The 15,015-nt window shown below is 46.2% G+C and overlaps 1 protein-coding gene across 1 annotated transcript in view; it reads left to right on the top strand.

Annotated features, from left to right (window-relative positions):
• Positions 1-15,015, top strand: part of PAPOLA (poly(A) polymerase alpha) — an 829,479-nt gene that overhangs the window by 395,640 nt on the left and 418,824 nt on the right. Inside the window, exon 15 of the mRNA XM_086937747.1 lies at positions 10,729-10,838. Coding sequence (XP_086793873.1) covers positions 10,729-10,838 — 110 coding nt within the window. The remainder of the gene's footprint in view (positions 1-10,728; positions 10,839-15,015) is intronic.

The following is a 15,015-nucleotide window of genomic DNA, read 5'->3' on the forward strand; positions in this document are numbered from 1 at the left end:
ACGGCTGCGTTTAATGCACTTATTGAAAGGGCAGCCAAAAATAATGATGTACAGCTCCATGCTGACCCTGTTGACGAGGATTTTTTGTTTGACACCTTCTCAACCTCAGAGAGAACTGTCAAGACTCTGCCAATGTTAAAGGGTGTCCTAAAACATGCTTGAGACATTTTTAAGGAGACAACAAGGGCAAGGGTGATAAACCGCAGAATTGAGAAGAAATACAAACAGGCACCTGGGGACCCTACGTATATCAAGGGACAGTTGCCGTTGGACTCTCTGGTTGTTTCCAATGCCCGGAAGAGGGCGAACTCGCAAACAACGGGTGATGCTCCTCCCCCTGACAAAGAATCTAAAGTGCTAGAAGCATCAGGGAAAAGGGTGGCGGCTCAAGCGGCCAATATCTGGCGCATCTCCAACACACAGGCACTCTTAGCCAGATATGACAGGGCTCATTATGATACACTTGAAACCCTGTTACAACACTTGCCACATGAGTTTAAGGAGGCAGCAGAGATGCTGATACAAGAAGGGAAACTTATATCAAACGCATCTATCAAGTGTGCTCTGGACGCAGCAGACACCGCAGCCAGGGCAATTAATACAAGTGTGATGTTAGGGCGACATGCCTTGCTGAGAATCTCCGGTTTCAAGCCCGAGATACAAGCCACCATACTAAATCAGCCTGTTAACCCTGATCACTTATTTGGCCCCGAGGTAGACACCACCTTGGAAAAAATCAAAAAGGACACTGACTGCGAAGTCTATGGGGGCTCTACAGTCGCAGCAGTTCAGGGGTGGTTCCTTTCGTCCCTCCAACAATAGAGGAACTTCCAGAGGCCAGCTGTCCTAGCAGACACAATACAGTAAAGGAGGCACGCAGATCACCTACACCAAACAGAGTAGGGGTGGCTATCGTGGAAACAGCACCAAGGGCAGAGGTCGTGGAAACAACAGCTCCCGATCCTCCGCCACTAACAAACAGTGACGTGTTGTCACTGCCCCCCGACCATACCACACCGGTCGGGGGGAGACTGCAACAGTTCCTGCCGGTCTGGAAATCCATCACTACAGATAGGTGGGTGAGGCAGCTTATCCAGTACGGTTATTGTCTGGAGTTAACATCCGCTCCACCCAACATACCCCCAAGACACCGTCCTATGTCCACAGAGCATTTGCAATTGTTGCTGCAGGAGGTAGTCGTCATGCTGCAAAAAGGAGCCCTAGAGCTCGTGCCTGTGGAAGAAAAAGGTACAGGAGTGTACTCGCTGTACTTCTTGATCCCAAAAAAGGACGGGTCCCTCAGACCCATACTGGACCTCAGGCCCCTAAACCAGTACATTCTCGCTGTACTTCTTGATCCCAAAAAAGGACGGGTCCCTCAGACCCATACTGGACCTAAGGCCCCTAAACCAGTACATTCTATCAGAACACTTTCACATGCTCACATTACAGCAGGTTCTACCGTTACTCAGTCAGGGAGATTTCCTCGCAACATTAGATCTGAAGGATGCATATTTCCATTTACCGCTACACCCGTCACACAGAAAATACCTCAGGTTCACCATTCAGGATCAGCATTATCAGTTCAAGGTCCTCCCTTTCGGAGTGACGACGGCGCCCAGGGTGTTTACCAAGTGCCTGGCGACAGTGTCGGCACACCTACGGAGACAGAACGTTCACGTCTACCCTTATCTGGACGACTGGCTTATCCAGGCAAAGTCGGTCCAGCAGTGTGCCGCCCACATGTCCCACACCATTCACCTTCTTCACGATCTGGGGTTTTCACTGAATTATCCAAAGTCCCACCTTCAGCCCGCCCACGTACGGCAGTATCTGGGCGCGACAATAGATACTCTGGCAGCCAAAGCACAGCCAAATTCAGTGAGGATCAACAGCATGCAATTGCTGATACAACAATTCAAACCACAACACTCGCTTCCAGCACGAGTGTTCATGCAGTTGATAGGCATGATGGCCTCCTGCATCTTCATAGTCCCGCACGCGAGACTACACATGCGTCCGCTTCAGGAGTGCTTAGCACGTCAGTGGAATCAGGCTCACGGACAGTTGAAAGACCTAGTGTTGGTGACCGGTCGCGCATACAACTCTCTGCATTGGTGGAATCCACACAAAACCTTTGCAGGGGCCGACCGGTCCAGGAGCCTGTGCCACAGATTATTCTGACGACGGACCCATCTCTCCAGGGATGGGGAGCTCATGTACTCCACTACACAGTGCAGAGACTATGGACAGCACAGCAGAGGAAGATGCACATCAACCTTCTAGAACTGATGGCTATCTTCATGGCGATGAAAGCATTCAAGGTACATCTGTGCAACAGGGTTGTGTTGATCCGGACGGACAACATGACGGCCATGTACTACATACAAAAGCAGGGAGGTACACTCTCTCCACAGTTGTCTCATCTGGCTCAGAGCATGTGGAAGTGGGCCATCCAGAGGAACATCTTCCTCATGGCGGAACACCTCCCGGGCAAGGACAATCAGATGGCGGACCTGCTCAGCTGGTACAGCCACCAAATGCACGAGTGGGAGATACATCCATCAGTACTCCAGCCGTACTTCCAGCGGTGGGGTCATCCAGAGATAGACTTGTTCGCCACAAAGGAAAACGCCAAATGCCAAAGCTTTGCCGCCAGGTCCCCACACCCACAGTCGCAGGGAAATGCGATATGGATGAACTGGTCAGGCATATTTGCGTACGCTTTTCCCCCAGCACCACTGATACCGCCGGTGGCCCGCAAGCTGAAGCAACACTCAATGAATCTCATCCTGGTCGCTCCAACGTGGGCACGCCAACCATGGCACACCACATTTCTAGAACTCTCCGTGGTACCGCATCAAAGGCTGCACCTCACACCCAGGCTTTTGACGCAGAGCCATGGCGACATTCAGTATCCCGATCCCTAACAGCACAACCTGGCGATCTGGCTCCTGAGGTCTTAGAATTTGGCTACCTCAACTTGCCTCCTGACTGTATGGATATCATAAGGGAGGCAAGGAAGCCCACCACTGAGCATGCTATGCGGCAAAATGGAAGCGGTTTGTCATTTATTGTGCCAGCCACAACATCATCCCGCTAGATGCATCTACTCACAACATCATTTGTTATCTGTTACATCTATACAAATGCAATCTGGCCTATGCTTCCATTCGTATACATTTGTCCACAATAGTAGCTTATCTCCAGAACAGGCAGCACCTCTCGCTTTTCAGAGTGCCTGCCATCAAAGCCTTTCTGGAAGGACTCAAAAGAGTTATTCCTCCCAGACACCCACCAGCGCCTGTATGGAACCTAAACGTGGTCCTCACCAGGCTGATGGGTCCACTTTTTGAGCCTCTCCACTCATGCGAGATTCAATTCTTGACGTGGAAAGTGGCTTTCCTGATAGCAATCACATCGCTACGACGAGTTAGTGAACTTCAGGCACTAACTATCCAGGAGCCATTCATACAGATTCACTCCAACAGGGTGGTACTCCGCACTAACCCACTAAGTTTCTGCCTAAAGTGGTTTCACAGTTCCATATCAATCAAACTATAGAACTGCCAGTGTTCTTCCAGAATCCTGAGTCAGTGGCAGAGAGAATGCTCCACACACTAGACGTCGAGAGCTCTAATGTACTACATAGATAGGACAAAAAATTTTAGGAAAACAAAACAACTGTTTGTTGCCTTTTCGCCACAATACAAAGGCAACCCCATTTCTAAAGCAGGTATAGCCAGGTGGATTGTTAAGTGCATTCAGATTTGCTATCAAAAGGCCAAGCGCACATTACCAGTTCCCCCGAGAGCCTACTCCACCCGAAAGTTGGGGGCCTCCATGGCTTTCCTTGGCAATATTCCTTTAGAAGACATATGTAGAGCAGCCACATGGTCTACCACACACACATTTACAAAACACTACTGCGTAGATGTGCACTCCAAACAGCAGGCAGCTGTAGGGCAGGCTGTTCTAAAGACACTTTTTCAAACTGCTGTAGCTGGCACAGGCGGCCGCCGCTAATGGAGGTACTGCTGTATATTCTATGCACAGATATGAATTCAGCAGCCCACATTCCTCGAACCGAATTGCCTACTCACCAGTATGCATCTGTTCTTGGCATGTAGGGCTGCTGACATTCATATCGCCCGCCCTCCTCCCCCACAATGGCGAAAAACAATCTGAGGATGGAGTGGATGCCCATGCGCACTGTAGTCCAGGGGAGGAGCCACCTATCTCGTGATACTTCGAAGACGCTTCCAGGACAACAATGTGCAATCATCCAGACCCAACACTAGGCGGCGATCTATGCACAGATATGAATGTCAGCAGCCCTACATGCCAAGAACAGATGCATACTGGTAAGTAGCATATTCGCTCCTTCAGATATATTGTTACACAAGTAGTAACTCTTGCATCTGTAAGATTTTTATATTGTTCCTAGCCTCCTAAAGACTAGTGCAAAATCGCTACACTATGAGAGAATGGAATAGTTGACTTGTTTCTACTGCTTCTTTCGACTCAGCGCACTGCATACCTGTTCACAGTGGATGAGCTGTGATTATCAGACTTACGCCAGGAGAGAGTTTTCTCTCAGAGGAAATACATGTCAGCTGGGCTCGACTCCTTCCTGTATCTACTCTCAGCATAGGAATGGATGCTCCAGCAGTCTGGCAACATGTCTTGTGATAACCTGTGGCAAATGTCTCTAAAATTCAGTGATCAATTTGTGTTGTTTATATACGTTTCGCCACTGACTTTTACCCTACATTGGTGAACTTTCCATTAATCTGAGACATAAGCAGTAAGACCAAGCATGATGAAAGTTGGTCAACTCAAACATGTTTATTTCACACATCCAGTGTCAGACATTGAAATGTAGATATCATGGAGCATGCAGCAGACTTGTCACCTTATGTGTTAGCAAAGTCATCTTTTAGATGAGTTGACATGTTCTCAAGTTCTGCGAAAGATAATGACATGCTGAATGTGGACCATTTACAGACATGCTAACTTAAACTGCTCAAAATGGAGGCTGGCCAAGGGAGTTGATAACCATACTCTTCAGTGTCAGAGCTTATGTGTCCCTTCAGTCAGATTTTTCTGTGATCTGTTGTGGCTGCATGGTAGAAACCCTTTTTGGACCCAGCCTGAACTCTGCATATATATTGGCTTGATATCCATGGGCACAGCAATCACACTGTGGAGCCATGCTTGGATGCTTTCTTGGGGCTTCTCGGGAGATGTCCAGACAGTCCTTACAGATATTCCCTTCAGTGGCTGGCAGTTGTCGGAGAGAAGGCAGACTTTCTAGCAACACAATCCCACCAACAGTTCAGGCAGTTTTGAAGTTATTTCAGAGCTACGCAGGTTCAGCAGAGACAATCTTCTCATCTGAAATAACCAGGCAAATGCTCCTTTCAAGGCTGGGGTGGTTCTAGTAGGGCATCATTATTATCAGTGGATCCAGTCCCCCTTCCATTCTGTATCGACTCTGGTGCCTTAATTTCTCCCCTATTTGGTAGATGGGTCACCGGGCCATGGAGCCTGTCCTCAAGAGTTTTTTCTTTTGTAGTGCTCTGGATTGTAAAATATTTGTAAATATGTGGTAAACCATTTTCCCATATATTAACATACATTACAATGATGGCATAGTGTCTATTCATTTGAGCACACCATACTTCTATATTGTATTTGACAGAGGTGCTGGCAGCCTGTCCTTACCATTGCCATCTTGTTTTTCTTCTGATTTGTCCACGTGGGTTTCACCTGGATGTGCTTTCAGTCACATGCCTTTGATGGTCAATGTTCTTGCCCTATGAAATAAAGATGCCTCAGCGATGGAATCTCTAGCACAGCCAAGCACAGGATTCTACTCCAATTACCGCTTGTTTCCAAAAAAGCCACTTTGTGCCACGTTTGTGCCTTCAACCTTTTCATTCAGCAGGACACATTTAAGCTGCTGTCCCTGAACCAAGTCCCACTGGCTGTCAATGTGGAGGGTTGGCTGGTGCACCTTGACCTCTGGGATGCCTACTTACATCTTGCAATACTTCCTTCCCACAAATGTTACCTGAAGTTCAGGGTAGGATCCCAGCACTATAAGTTCATGGTCCTACCGTTTGTATTAACTATAGTTCCATGCAGCTGTAGAGCAGTTGTAGTTGTTTCATTGTGGAGGTTTGGAATGTATTTATTTCCATATTTGGACAACTGCTTGCTGAATGTAAAGTCCCTAATGCTAATCAAACAACATCATCTCCGTGCACAAGCATTCCATTCCACAACTTGGGCTTTACAAACCCTAAAGTCTCACCTCTCTACCTACACTGAGTTGCGGTGCAATCACTACCCTCATGAAAGCTGTTCACCTGCAGAGGATTGCAGATAGTGTGACCATGCTAATCCTTCTGAATCGGACACTAGATTCTGTTTCTCCCGATTTTAGGTTTGCTTGATCTCATGGCCTTTTGTATCCTGTTGGTGCATCATGTCAGATGGCAGATGAGAGCCTTTCATTAAACCTGATAACAAGGTAGCTGCACTATTAAGGGAGTCTCTTGACTCTGTTACAAAACAATCAGTTGCAATGGTGCCTACAACCTTGTAGTGGGTCTTACCATTAGCCCACTGCAAGCACAGGCTCCCCAAGTCACTGACACCACCTCTACGGAATGGGTTGATTTCTAGGAGATATCAGCAAGCCAGCCCTTTGGTTTGGATCATAAGCAGTGCTTTATCTAAACTGTTCCAGAGCTGTGGGGGTTGAGAGAGTCTTTTGTGCCAAGAATGCCTTTCTCCCTTCCACCATTCAGATTCTGTTAGTCATTTGCACCACTGTAGTCTCTATAAATAGACTGGGCAGCAGAGGATAATGGTTCTTGAACTAGAAGATTCCCATATGACAGTGGGCACAGTAACAAGGTTTTATTCAATAGAGGCTCACTTCACAGACTCACTCAGCATGAGAACAGATACTCTCAATTGTTTCTCTAGAGGACTACAAGTGGGATTGCCTGCCAAAGTAACATTAGGTAATCTTCTCCAGATTGGGTTTGACCCCACATGGATCTCTCCGCCACTGTCTGAAAGAGGAAGTGTCCTTGGTTTTGCACGTCAAACTTTCCTCTCAGTGGTTTCTTGTGGGATACCTTCAGCCTTTTCTGGTCTAAGAGCCTACTGAAAGCATTTTTACCAATTACTGTTCTGTGTCAGGTGCTGTGTAGCGTGTGGTAAGATAAGGCACAGCTGATGCTCATCACCTCAGACTGTATGAGGAGGATCTGGTTACACCAATTTGTCGGTACACAGCCCCTTTTCCTCTCCTACACAGGGTGAGGCTGGTCTCATAGCAGGAGGGTCAGATCTTCCACTACAGTCTGCAAACGCTCTGTCTGCAAGCATGGTGATTAAGTAGTGTCAGCTAGATTCCTTTTATCTTCCAGCTACATTTGCAAGCCTTTCATGTCTGTAAGGAAACCTACTACTAAATCAATTTTTGCAAGATGATGGAGAGCAAATGTGTACAGTGGTGCTATTTTGAATGCCTAGAGCCTATTCAATCATCCATTTCCAATGTCCTATGATGCGCTTTGTCTCTTACCCGGCAGGGTCTGGCAGTTGTGACAGTTGAGGGTTATTTGGCTGCCTTGTGTGCATTCATGTGTCATCTGAGGATCCATTCTTGTTTAGATCACCTCAAGTTGCACATTTTCTAAGAGGTTTACTTTGTTGCATCTCCATCCGTTAATGTTCTCGTAGGGATTTGACGCTTAAGTTGATTTTTCTCCTTATACTCAATTCGAGCTGAGACAAATTTGTCCGTTTCAACGTAATACTTTGAACACTATAATATGAATAGTAGAAATTTCAGCCTGCAGGAGCAGAAAACGTAATGTCCACACAGTTCATCCACCTTTTACAGTATTCAAATAAGTTGTTTCTTCATACCGGACATCCTTCTTCCCTCAAGTGTAATCTAATTTAGAAATGGGATGTCGCATTACCCGTTCTTCCTCCATCCTCCTGATCCTAATAGAGGCGGGGGTTCTGCCTAGACTGGATCCAAACGGGCTTTCTTGTTATATTGATTGTATGTGACAGGATAGAGTGGATGACTCGATGGGATTTGCTGGATCTGATATAAGGCAGTGACTAACTAAACACACAATTAGATTATCCTATGTACCCAGATCTGCTACACCGTAGCTAAGAATTACCCTCCAAAGGGCATTTGTGTACATCAGTTGCAGCTAGCATGACTCGCAGGTCGGATGCGGGTGGATGCGTCGCGCGGGGGAAATTTTAAAAATGTAAAAAGAAACTTTCCGTACCGGGCCCCGCTCCTGGCCGGGTCACACGTATTCCTGCTGCTCTCCTGCCTGGTGCCTCTGGGGAGGCCGTTTTCCCTATGTAGGCCAAGTGGGCTGACCAAATAGTCAGTGCTCACAGCATTGGCCAAGCCTCTCCTACCCGACCTGACTTCAACCAGGCATATCCCCAACCAGACATACCCTGACATTTGCTTTCTCGCAGAGCGAGAAGCAGAAACATAAAATGGTATTTAAAAGACCATTTTATGTTTCGTAGTGCGAGAATGCAGTGGGGCGACGCTCCTCTGCCCTAATGGAGGAACCGCCCCTGGGGTACATTGCTCTAGAGCCATTGCTGCTTCATTGCTCCTACCATAGGTGTACTGGTAACTGACATCTGCCAGGTGTCCACAAGGTCATCATTGCATATTTTTGCCTAAACCTATTGCCCCATATCCCAAGTACGCAGCGGCTGTTATTTTGTTATGGCTGTGTTTCATTTTTTTAAAAAACAATGGTCCTTGATAAGGCTCGGTATTAGTAGAAATGAATATAGAATGTAATCTCTTCTATATAGTCAGTGTCCATCCGGACAGTGAGATTTCAAACAAAAAAGGATTGTTGGTAAATAATCAAGGTTAAACAAGCGTAATGAACAACCAAAAAACACGTTACAAATTAGATATGAATAAGTTTGTATACACGGTTTAAAAAGCTGACGACGTTTCGACCCCTTCTAGACACATAATGGGATCATCATCAGGACAAACTTAAAAAATTACCTGAAAGACATACACCTCGATGAGGCAATAGTCGTGGGTTATTAATGCGCAGGAGGACTGGAGGATTTCGCAGGGAAGGTTGTGGGACTTGAATGAATAAATTATTGCGCGTTGCTAGTTAGCAGTTAGCACGGAGTCTGTTCCGGCATTAGTGAAGGCAGACAGGAGGGAATTGGTGGGCTAATCTGTTTACAGGCGGTAAATACCGTGTGGTGCTACGAGCTTGAGGGTCCGGAGCGGCACAATGTCCGTCTGTTCGGCGCGCAGTGGCTGGGATGAAGAAAAAATGGCTGTTTCATGGCTTCCTTATTTAATTGGCAATACTCATCCACTCTTTTCAGGTGGGTATTGATTTGGCATTAATTTTTAAGTTGAGAAATCTCTGGGAACATGTCTGTCACAAGAAAATTACTTATATTCGGTAGGGATGCTTACGATTCCTCACTATCCACCCTTCTCCCCTTTGCCTTAGCCGTAATTAATAAGATGCCAAGTTATGCATCCATATTCTGTATTTTTTGGTGTCCTTGATGTTCTCTCCCTTCTTCCCACACCTCCATGGGGCACGGAATAGGTTCCAAGCGCTGACAAAGGTGTCATTTGATACACAATTTACCCAGGTAGGGTCACATCCAGCAGATATAGAGCAATTGCTGTGGAAATAGTTCCAGTCCATTCTGGCCCCTTGAGGGATATTCTTAAGGTGAGAAATCTGCTGTAAGATGTGGTCCATTGAAAGTATAGTTATCGAAGGTTAGTAAATTTCTTATGAAAGCCAGACATATCTGTTACAAAAGTTGTACAATTTTTGCTTTATTTCTGGTCCCTCGGTCTGTTAATAAACATTTCAGAAAAGTTGTTTTCTCTTACTGTTTTGGCACTTAGACATTTGGGGTACAAAATGTGTTCAAAGGAATGCTTTAAGAATATGCATTTTTTACTGCATGATTTGGCACTGCCTTTAACCTTAACCCGTTCGATGCTGATGACGGAACCGCTCCGTCATCAGCTGCGGTTGGGCTGTGCTGACGACGGAGCGGTTCCGTCATGGCCCTGCCACCGCGCCTGCGCGGCGCGTTCTACTGAGCGGGCGGGCCATGATGGAACCGCTCCGTCACAAGCACACCCCAACCGCGGCTGGTTACGGAGCGGTTCTGTCACCAGCATGCGGCTGCCGAGCGGCCGCCCCGCCCACTTAGCGCTGGGGCGGAATAGCCGCCGCAGCGATGTGGTTAAAGGTACTAGCACTCTAATTCAATAAATAATTGTAATACCATTTTTGGTAGTCTCTGGCTGTATTTTCCCTTTTGCCTAAATAATGATTTTAGTGTACAGACCAGCAGAAAACACTGGTTGGGTTAACTTTGAATGTAATAGTATGCATGATGTCCCGTGCTATATATATATTTTAATGGCAACAATGCCGTTCATTCTACATGGCACTTAAGGACATCATCTTGTTTACACCTACAACATATACTGTTATGTTCCTCGTTGCATTTTATCTGATATCTAATACAGAAGTGCTTTTGTATCTCTTATGAGTTTCAACTTCACGTTATAGTAGAGCACATTTTTATAGCTTTTAATTTTTTTAACTAACTAAAATTTAATTTTTTTGTGTCTAACAGGGAAGAATTTCGTACAATGTGGGTGATTGGATTAGTGTTTAAAAAAATGGAAAATTCAGAAAATCTGAGTGTTGATCTTACTTATGACATTCAGTCTTTCACAGACACAGGTAAATCACTGACCTACAGATTTGGCAACATTTTCGAACATGCTTTAATTTTTACAGTTTTGCTATTAATGTCAAAAGGTGAATTCTGCTAAAATGTTAACAGATTTAGTGTCAAGCACTAAGGAGACTGAAAAGTTTGCAGTCATAACTCAGCCTCAGAAATTGTGAGCACCTTCCAGTTTAATCTGTATGTCTTCATTTTAACTGCTCTGTTAATTATCAGTTAATAACATTGTTTTCATTTTCCAAAATAAAGCACTGACTGGACCTTAACACTAATGGTGTGTAATTTAGTGTCACACTGAATTAGAGATTCAGATCCTCCACCACCTTCTGAAGTTGACCTTGATTGCCGGCCCTTACTACCCTGGGAGTTTTCAATTGTTAGTCATTTGTCTAAAGCAGGGGTCTCCAAACCGGTCCTGGAGGGCCGGATCCATGCCAGATTTTTAAAATTACTACATGTATCTCAATGGGTATATCCAAAAAATCTGGCAAGGATCCGGCCCTCCAGGACCGGTTTGGAGACCCCTGGTCTAAAGGGAGTGCCTAGCTTTCCAGTTGGAGTGCACCAACATTATTGGCCAGCACACCTGGAACTCTAGTGCTGAGCAATAGTACCCTAATGGTGTGCTGCCCACAAACTACTGACTGCTCCAGGATTCCAAGTAAATGCCCACATTGGTGGTTAAGCAGCAGGGTCACTAGATTACAGACCTCGAAGCATGTCCCACTGTAACAGGAGAGGTATAGTTAAAAGGGCAGATAAGGCCTGAAGAGAGGCTGAAATGAAAAGCCTTAAGATTGGCTCACTAAAATATATTTTTAAGGCCTGTGCTTCTCAATGTTCGCAGGGCCGGCTTTAGGCATGTGCAAAGTGTGCACCTGCACAGGGCCGCCAAACCCCAGGGGCCGCCACGACGACGAGGATCGGATCCATCGGATACTAATCATACAACATTCGTGGCACTGGCGGCCCCTGGCAGGATTTGGCGGCCTCCGTCCCCGGCTTTTTACTTACTTCCATTTCAGTAACTTCCAACAAAAGGCAGTTAAGTGGTGAAATTACTTTTACGCTTTGGACGTCTGTTACGTGCTGACGTACTGACAATGTAGAGAAGGAAGTCACTGGAACATCAAAGGAAATGAACGTCACAGCAGTGAGGCTGCAGTAGAATGACTAATCGTCACCAGGCAGCAGGTGAGCAAACATAGAATGTCAAAAGATTTCAAAAGAAAATGTATGTCGCTAGTGAACAAGTGTTCTTAAAAAACGAGAATCCACCTTGACACGTAGAGAGGAAGATAGTCAAAGTGAAAACACAATCCTCTGATGTCCGTAGTTCAGTTTTAACAAGTAGATGAAATTAACCTGATATCTGCAGTTCAGTGCTGAGCAATTTTAAAGTGACATGCGAGATTAATCCGATCAGCATGCAAATCACGATGTGAAAGAAATTGCATCAGACACAGATACTATCGCTCGACAGGAAATCAAAGGTCCAATCTTCAGCGATGTAAAGTATTTTAAACGTGCAGATTGAAGTGAAATAAACAGGTCACGATATTAGTAAGTAGGTTGAAAAACAGTACCTTAGTTGCAAATCATGAAGAAAGTAGAGATGGTCATCTGAGCTTGAAAGTAGTTCAATTCAATTCAATAAATGACAAGTGAAAGTTCAGAAAATTGTCAAAGGAAGAGACACTGAAGAAGTCAGTTGTGCTTAAATTAAAATCTTGAAATGTAGTGGGTTCTTTGGAGAGCTGTATTGGTCACCTCGTCGCCAAATTCATGTTGCATCCCATGAAGAAGAATTCAGAATCAAGTGAGAATTAAAATAGGTTTATTCTCAAAAAGATACAGCGCTCCTCAGCTAACAGTGTCCTTCTAAATCAGCCTGCAGTCTCCAACTGTTCACATAGGCTTCAATAGAAAACATTCCAAGTTGCCAGCTAACAAACACAGCATGCTTAAAGATACAGTCTGTAAAATATACTTTCAATAATAAATAAATAAATAAACGAAATACAACACCTGAGTCACCCCTCCTCCCCTCCTCCCCTCTTTCACTTCCCTGCTGGCCTCTGGCAGTGGCCCCGCACCGACCTCTGTTCCCCGTTCCTGATTGGCGGCAGCAGGGGCGCCGGGGTGTTTCAATCATGCACAGACGCGCCAGAAGCCAAGGATAGAGTGATCTGCGCGGCAGCGCGCAGAGTGCACAGACTCAACCTAACCTCTAGTGCTTCCCGTGCGTTGTGGTGCCTTGGCGTATGTGAGTCTCTCTCTCGTCTCTGCAGTGCAGCCATTTCAGTGGAGTGGTGGTGCCACTGGTGGTGGTCCTAAAGCTGAGCTCAGATTAAGGTAAACTAAGTGAAGTAATAGTATAACGCACCTGGCGCGGTGTCACTGACTCTGACTGACTGATGCGTCAACGCCGTGAATGAAGGTGGGGGTGAGTTTCACATCTTGGCTTTGTCAGCAGAGGCCGAGCTGAGGCCCGCAGCGCGAGGTCGGATGCCTTTATTGACCTTTCATAACTTGTGCAGTAACTCAGGGTAGTATAATTAGGGGGCTGCAAGAGACCATTCAGAATCTCTGTTCACAATCACCCGTCCAGGGGTTATTTCTGCTGCCCCACACTATTACCACACAGGACTCCACCATGCGTAGCTACCGCGGAGCCGGGCTACCCTGAACTGAAAGCTGTGGGTGGGTTTCACATCTTCTTGGCTTTGTCAGCAGCGGCCGAGCTGAGGCCCGCAGCGCGAAGTCGGACGCTGAGTGCAGAAACAAACTAAGCGCCTTCACTCCGGAATGACCCCTAGAGGGAATTCGCACCCAGACCCGGTCACAGATGTCCAGGCTACGCAGCCTTAATGGCGTTTGTTGAAGCGGGTTAATGCCTTGCCTTTATTGTCCTTTTGTGCAGAAACGCAGGGTAGTATAGGGGGCTGCTAGAGACCCTTCAGGTTCAGAATCTCTGTTCACAATCACCCGTCCAGCCAGGGGTTATTTCTGCTGCCCCGGGCCCGACACTATTACCACACAGGACTCCACCATGCGTAGCTACCGCGGAGCCGGGCTACCCTGACGACTGTGATAACATTTTATGTTGAAACTAAGTAAGATTGAAAATATGAACACATCCAAAATAAAGGAAAAAATCCAATGTAAAAATCCTGTTTTTTCCGACTTTTTGAGAGTTGGGTGAGGCGTCTCTCTCTCTGTTATTTTGTAGGGGTTCTGTCCGCCTTGCAGAAAGCCTTAAGCATAATTAGTTTTCCTCTCACCTCTGAGGCCTGCCCTTTTCCCTGCAGTGGTCTGTGCACTTTAGCATTCTCTAGATTCCAGGCCATAAAAATTGCATTCCACGAGCACCCATATACAATAATATTTTTTTCAAATCTTGTACAGTGATATGACCACCGAAGACCCGGATCTTATATTAAAAACAGAGATTGGGACTATACCATTTCCAACTGAAAGGCAATATTTCTCTCCATGTAATCCCATACCAGGCTTTTTTCACGTAGTTTGGTGCTTACTTTCCCTCCATGTTAAAGAGCAGTAGATATTTCAGCACCCAGTTCTACATAGGTAAATCACATATGAGGTCCCAAAGGCGAGAATATTGCATTGCAAATGCTTGTTTAAATTGTTCTAACTGCAGCCACGGCGGGTTTTTGCTCAAATAGGGGCCCTGACAAAAGCACATTTTGAGCCCCTTCTGATGCCCTCCCGCTCTTGCCCCCTCCAAGGTTTACATTTCCGCCTGTTCTAAGCGCTGTATGTATTGTAGCAGGGGGTTGTATTCTGTATCGCTGAGTGACCCTGGGTGGGAGTAGTAGTACTGTCCTTAATCCGGCAGCGGCGCAAAAGGAGGAGATACATACGCTTAAGGCATCACGGAACCGGCGGCGGTACAACCCCATGTTAACATTATCTAAAATTAGAGAGCTAATTAAGGATCCAGGAAGTTGATCTTGCCACACGTCTGCAGCAGACCCCATGGCACTGCTACCAGATTCGCTTCCTCCTCTGGGAGCTTGTGGCTGTGTTGGAAAGATATCACCTGGGCTCCCTAGTCATACTCAGGTGGAAGGATGCCTAATTGCCTTCCACTCAGCGCAACGCATGCTGTGCCGTGCCACTGTGCATAGGGCTGGTGGGGTATTC

Source organism: Lissotriton vulgaris, chromosome 9, assembly GCF_964263255.1.
Source record: "Lissotriton vulgaris chromosome 9, aLisVul1.2, whole genome shotgun sequence".
Classification (NCBI taxonomy): domain Eukaryota; kingdom Metazoa; phylum Chordata; class Amphibia; order Caudata; family Salamandridae; genus Lissotriton; species Lissotriton vulgaris.